Source organism: Acanthisitta chloris, unplaced genomic scaffold (genome assembly GCF_000695815.1).
Source record: "Acanthisitta chloris isolate BGI_N310 unplaced genomic scaffold, ASM69581v1 scaffold2513, whole genome shotgun sequence".
NCBI classification, from domain to species: Eukaryota; Metazoa; Chordata; class Aves; order Passeriformes; family Acanthisittidae; genus Acanthisitta; species Acanthisitta chloris.
In genome coordinates this window covers 1-7,197 of record NW_008665218.1, presented here as the reverse complement: position 1 = coordinate 7,197, position 7,197 = coordinate 1, and the positions used below count along the sequence as shown (strand labels likewise).

The following is a 7,197-nucleotide window of genomic DNA, read 5'->3' as shown; positions in this document are numbered from 1 at the left end:
TCTATTATTTCTATATGAATTTAAAACTAAATTCTAGACACCTGACAGAGCCACTGTCGTTCTTCCTAAATGACCAGAAAGCTTCCACCACTTCCAGCAAGCTACATCTCCTCAATAACTCACATGCTCCAGCACAATGCTGCATTGATGTCCTAGTCTAACTTAAGTCAACTACTGGACTTAAACTTGCCAAACGTCAAGAGACTAAGCACTGCATGTTCAACAGATTTCAGATAAAGGGATTTGCCTGAACAGTCCTCCATACTCAATTTAAGATTTCCACATGGAAAGTCCTTTAAGTTAGAGCAGAGTATTCTTCCTTATTCTCATAAACAGCCAAACTGATTTGAAGCATTAGACTTCAACACTGCAGCAGCCACTCTGTGTGGGCACACTAGTAAGACAAAGCAAGAGAAAAATCTGAGGAATGGTGTGCTGCTCCATCATATACTAACCAACAAAGAAGGCCATGTTGATGATGTGATAGTTTGGGACAGCCTTGGCTGCAGTGACCACAGACTGCAGAGTTCAGCATTGAACTAAGAAGTAGCAGGGCAGCAACCAAGATTATAACCATGGACTTCAGGACAACTAACTTTAGCCTCTTTAGGGATCTTCTGGGAAGAATTCCATGGGAACAGGCCCTGCAGGGAAGATGGGTCCAAAAGAGTTGGTTGATATTGAAGGATCACTTCCTCCAGGCTCAAGAACTATGCATCCCAATGAGAAAGAAATCAGGCAAAGGGGGCAAGAAACTTCCTTGGATGAACAAAGAACTCCTGACATTACTCAAGCATAAGCAAGAAATACACAGGAGATGGAAGTGATCTTAGGCCACTTGGAATGAATATATCGAAGTGGTCAGAGTAAGTAGAAATGAGACTAGAAAGGCCAAGACCCACCTAGAATTAAAACTGGCCAAGGATAACAAAAGGGGCTTTTTCAAATACAGCAATACAAAAGGAAACCAAAGGATAATGTGGACCTATACACAAATGGAGAGGGGGACCCTGGTAACAGAGGATGCAGAGAAAGCAGTTATTGAATCCCTTCTTTGCATCAGCCTTCACTGATAAGATGGACCCACAGGTTTGGGACTAGATGAGGTCCATTTCAACTCCTTAACATTCTATGATTCTGTAAGTATCTAAATAGGGGTGCCAAGAAGATGGAGCCAGGTTCTTGTCAATGGTGCAAACCAATAAAACAAGAGGCAATGGGCAGAAACTGATGCACCTGAGTATAAGGAAGAACTTCTTTCCTGTGTGGGTGACTGAGCACTGGAACAGATTGCCCAGAGCAGTCATGGTTTCTTCCTCACTGAAGACATTCAAGAACCACCTGAAAAAGGGTTTATAAAACCAACTCTCCTGGATAATAACAATTCTGTGGAACTTGAATGGCAAGAATACCATTGGAAATATGAAAAAACATAGAGCCTTCCATTTTTATTACACACTACAGTGCAATTCATTCACATCTACACTTATTTACGTGATGTTTGGCCATCAAAACCCATAACCAATCAGCAGTATTCATTAAATATATTTATGTGCAGACACAGCACTTAAACTGAGAAGCATCCTACTCAAAATTAATTTGCCTTAGCAAACACAGTACTTACTTTCAAAATGGCCCTTTTTAAACAACATAGTCATCAAAATATGGAACGATGTACTGTCTGAGAAAAAACCATGCAGATTCTGGAGAAGAAATAAAGCAAGCATAAAGAAAGTCAGGAGAGTGAGCAGTCTTACTGTGCACAGGATTTTAGCAGGTCTACTGAAATTAGTCCTAGCTTCACAAACTCAGCATTTAACTCTCTGGGTTCCCTGACTGTCCATCCCTCTGTCAAGCAGCCTCTAAAATACCGGTGACTCTGTAGGGCCAAAAGCTCACAGACATTTCCCAGAGAGCCTTTTTTAATGACAGATTGTGACCCCTAAGTCAATGCAAACAGAAGTCACTGACAGCTTGCAGCTGATGAACAACATCTTTGGGGTGAAGTACCACCACCATGAAATTGAAAGAATTTTTTGTTCATCACAGTATCAAGTAATTAACAGATCAGCACAAGAGCTTGAGTGATGACACTAAGAGTAGCAGAAGAAAGAAGAACTACATTTTACATTCCACTTCAACCACACTGTGAATAGCTAAATAAAATGCCAGAGGTATTAAGTCCAATACCTGCAGCAGAGTCCGAAGAAGTGCTACTGTACTTTACTATCCATCAGCTACTATGTCCTGCAAGTACAGCAGGACCAGTCTTAATGACACAGATCTCAGATAAAAAAATCCAAAACCAAAACAAAAAATACATATACGCATGCCTAATTTAAGAATAGTAGCAAGATTCTCCCATTTCTGGCTGAGCACATCTCATGCCTTAATGATTTAACATCAGAGAGATGCCTTTTCACTGGTGTCCAGAGGTTTTTGAAGACAAATTGTTTCACACACTGGGCACAATTAATATCTTGTGATAACAGCACACATAACAATTTAGAGATGTTCAAAACCAAGTCCTTAACTTTCTTCAGCACCAAAATGGCCAAGTTCCTGAGCTGAGGGATATCATACCACCTCAGAGTTCAGAGGGAACTTGAAGTACAGAAGATCTGTTGGTGCAAATAACCCAAGAGATGTCAGGGGACTCCCAGAGAAAAACTCACAAGTGTTCATTTCCATGAATGATTTAATGTAACAGAAGATGCTGCAAAACATATGTCAGCTGTGTTCTTTTGAGGATTTATCTTTTCATCAATATTTTTTGTTCAATTTTTATTCAAATGATGCAATAACAAAGAAATAAAGCTGCCAGTTGAACTAGCTTTTAATTACTCTTTTGCTATTTTTAAAATAAAACCCATGCAATCTGCATTCTTACATTAATGTTATAGACACTCTGCTACTGCAACACATATCTTCAAGTCTATGAGCTCATGCAAGGCACACCATTACTCATATATGACTAATCATAACAACAACAGTATTTTCAAAATATATAGGGGAATTACCTGATCTTTGATAAGTTCTACTGCAGGTCTTTCAAGGTCTAGCTCATAACATAGCCTCATAAATAGGGGCCCAAATTTAAAATTATGTAAGGCTGTGATTCCATTCTGTTCATGGTACCTATTAGAAAGATTGAAAAATTTAATCACACAGGGCATGGAATTCGCCAAGGGAAAAGAGCTTTAAATAGACAACAAGACCTGCATGTGCAATGACAGATGCACACTGCTCTATCTGCACCAGCCAATAAAACTTAGATTACAGGAGATTAATTTTAAAGAAAAAATACTGTTTTGATCAAACTAATAAATTACCTAGTAATAAAGAATCTCTTCTATTTCCAGCAAAGTAACCCACATTGGATTAATAATAGTATAGGTCTCTGCCTCCAAAATTCTCAGAGACTTTACCTTCTATTCACAGAACAATAGCACAGGAAGTTGCAGCAGTCTATTTTAGCAGCAGTACCTCAACAACAAGAGAAAGCATTTCACTTGTTTTCTTTATAGCTCCTATACTGTAATTGCTGGCAAAGTTTTCATTCACAAAACCTCTTGCCATCGACCTGCCACTGCTGGTTGCAGGCCAGTTTACAGCCAGGCATGCCCTGTCTGGAAAAAAACCCTGAACATATCACTACCTGTCAGTTGGGGGAAGATACTTCTGTGTGGTTCAACCATTCATTCTGCATACAGTAAGACACCACACTCCCAAAGCTTGACTCTCCTTTGACCTGAGAGTCTCTGAAGGGTTCAAGATCCAAAGTAAATGAAAATACAGCCTACATTTAAGGGCATAAAGTTAAAGGCTGAGATTTAAATTTAAAATTAAGGCTGAACATAAAGTGAATTAGGGCAAGCCCCCAAGTGCAGATATAGCCTGAGACGATTGAATAAAAGCATAAAACCAAAAAAGGGTATTACCTGGATTGTTAAAAATACCTGTAAATAAGTTTTCTGGCTAGTTCCACATCAGAAGAAGTCTGACATAAATGCAGTACATTTTTTAATTCATTTCTGAGAATTATTCCATTTTTCTTCAATTTTTCTTGAATATTTTTGAAATATGGATCTGAAAATAAAAAAAAAGATTACAGCAGCAGTCTATAGACAATTCCATTACTTGTGTTGCATACTTGATACCCGAAACATGGAGACTCAGTGAAGCAGAAAGCTTGTTTTATGACCAAGAAAAATGCACAAAGCTTCCCACAGACAAGCATACCAAGGTGTCACCATGAAGTCATGTCGGACTTGAAAAACCAAGATGTGTGAACTTAATTTCATTGTGTATGAATATATCAGATACTGCTAAAGTTTTAACGAAGAAGAAAGTTCTGTGACATTTTAACTCTTAAGTTCTTTTTCTAAAAAGCAAGCAAGCAAACAAACTCAATTCCACTCAGCATTTAAATGACCGTGAGAATTTCTGCTCAACACTATTTGTACAGAAGACTTAAATTCCTTCAGAATTGATGAAAAGTCTCATACATAATCTATGTATTTCCATACATAGCCATAAACTTGCTTCTCGTCCTCCCTAAAAAGAGAGCTCTCTATCCAGAACATTTTCCTATGGCAAAGTAAGCACAAAGACGAGTCCTTCAGCTGGTAATTTCAAACCTCTGACTCAGACATACACAGTATTAAAATCACATGTACCACCTGGCAGCCCCATTCCTCTCATGGTGCTTGCCCATCCTAGGCAGGGAAGTGAACATTTTTGTTGCAGTAGACGGATCCTGCTGTTACCAAGCTAGTAACCTACACAAGAGGTGCAAAGTAGGCATCCCAGAGAAAACATATTAAGTTACTGGATGCATATTTGTTGCTACACGCAAATAAAAGTCCTCACCTGAGGCTGAGATGCAGAGCTGAATCCTGTGAAGTCAGAAGAATGTATACATACAAGTATGCATAATGTTGTGATGTGTAATAAGGTGCTTTATCCATTTCTAAACCAAGTTCATTACTAGTCCTAATTACTTCTTTTCAGCTTTGAAGTATCACACTAAACACTGAGTATAGAAGCCATGCACACATAAACATAAACATGTGCTCAGCACATTGTTTTCATTAGTTTTCAGAGGCTACTATTTGTTCAAAACAAAAAGGTCAACTATGACATGTGAAGCCAAATATTCGACAAACCTGTTTTAGCAAGACTGATTGACCCACAGCAATAAATTCAATGTATCTCAAGTACAAGATGAGTAAACTCCAATATGAGTATGTCATCATCACAGCAAATATATTGACTTGCAACTGCATGATTTAAATTCTGCTTAACATAGAAAAACTGTCAGATTGACTTTACCTCCCTCTCTGTCCCAGAAGACTGGTTTATATAAAACTACATTTGATTATTTGTCTTTTCCTTGCCTTAAAATTAACTACAACCTTGGAACAGTTGTCAATTTGTATCCCTAGAACACCCACGTATGATTCAACAGGTGCAGGAAATGGGAGTTTTGCCTAATCTTTCTTAAATAATAAGGGTAGATTTATGCTTATATTTATGTTGCTTAAAGAAAGGAATTTATATGCATTTTAAACAGTGCGACAAAATCCCCATCAGAAAAAATCCACCAACCTGGCGCCTTCATTACTTTGGAAAACCTGAATTTGTTTTTCATATTCTGAGTAGCATACATAATCTGGAATTGGCTGTACAATTCAGAATTTACAACAGGCAAAAGAAAAAACATCTAAAGGAATACACTAACTAAAGTTACAGAGCAGATTAAAAGAGAATTACTGGCAAAGGCCTCTCCTGGTTAGTTAAGTAACTATTTTGGCTTCCGGTTAACTTTCTCTGTTGACAATACATTTGAAGCAAGAGCTGTAGACTGAAACAGTATTTTCCATTAGGCTATCTGACAAAGCTGGAAAAGAGAGGACACAAATGTTTCAGGCCTTATGTAAACACGTTCCACAAACAATATACTCAGCACAGCATAACTAATATTGTTTCAGTCTACAAAGCCTGAGATTTCCCAGTAATCTTAGGTACAAAAAATTTTGCAAGAGTGAGACACAAGTTGTTTCTTTAAATGGGGTCAATTGGTGACATATTATTACGGTTGTTTTCTTTTGACTTATGCTAAAATTGAGAGCGGTAATTATAAAACAAATGCTAGTACCTTTATTGCCATGAACTTCATTTCTAATTGCCACTTTCATCTGTAGAAATTCTTGTAACTTTATATCTTCTTCTGTTAGCAGAAACCGCTTCCATACTATAAGAAAAACAAAAAACCAGAACGGTTGAGTTTTATGTTACACTGTCTTATTCAATACTACTGAACCTTGCACGTATAAATAACCTTTTTTTTAATGCTTTTATAACAATTTGCCTTATGCCTTTGTTTGGGACAATTCACTGGTGGTACAACTTGCTTTCCTTACACGAGCTGTCCCTGCTATCGTAAAATGTATCATTCTGGAAGCTCCAAAACACAAAAAGCTATTTTTTATTTATTTCTAAACCCCACTGAGCTTATTGTGGTAGTAACACTCAGGAGACCTAGTGAAGTCCTGCAGCAGTAGAGACATCAGAGATAAGACAGTCCCTGAGTCTAGAATCTCAAAATTAACTTTGGTTGCTGACCTCGACTGTAGCATTGTAAGCTGCGTTAACAAAAGCTTCATGCAAAAGCTATTTGACAAGGTTTTGCTGTCACAAACCCATATGTCCAGCAGATTTTTATTTGAAACTATAGACATTGTAACAGAGAGTCACTGTTATCGAATATATTATGCTTTTGGCTTCTTGAAGACATTCTTCTAATCATGAAGGGACAAGTATTGACCCAAGTTGGATTATTTATTCATATTCTGCGTTTCCCTAGAAAAACGTAACAAGCCACGCAAATAAAACCACTCGGTTTCTAAGCAAGCGAAGGGCGCTAATGACACGCTCGATAAAACCTAAAGGAAAAAAACCCAACTATTTATTAATTGAATTTAACGGATGCAGTTCCACAGCCTCCCTGGAGGGGTTTAAGAGAAGCACAACCTGAGGGAAACCTCGGCCCCGTTTGGCTTTCTGGGCCTACGAGTGCCTTTGGGAGGCCTCAGGAATTGGGGCTCTGTGGAAACAACACGCTTTTCCAAGCTGCAAACAATCTGCTTGTTAGTTTGCAGGCGCCGCGCCCCTAAACAGCAGCAAGCACAGGAC

General features: G+C 38.2%; 1 protein-coding gene across 1 annotated transcript in view; it reads right to left on the bottom strand.

Moving 5' to 3' along the window:
• PTCD2 (pentatricopeptide repeat domain 2) overlaps positions 1 to 6,256 on the bottom strand; it is a gene marked incomplete at its 5' end in the record, with an annotated part of 12,260 nt that extends 6,004 nt beyond the window's left edge. The window contains 4 exons of the mRNA XM_009071630.1: positions 1,625 to 1,703; positions 3,021 to 3,138; positions 3,960 to 4,089; positions 6,161 to 6,256. Coding sequence (XP_009069878.1) covers positions 1,625 to 1,703; positions 3,021 to 3,138; positions 3,960 to 4,089; positions 6,161 to 6,256 — 423 coding nt within the window. The remainder of the gene's footprint in view (positions 1 to 1,624; positions 1,704 to 3,020; positions 3,139 to 3,959; positions 4,090 to 6,160) is intronic.
• Positions 6,257 to 7,197: the final 941 nt, after the last annotated feature.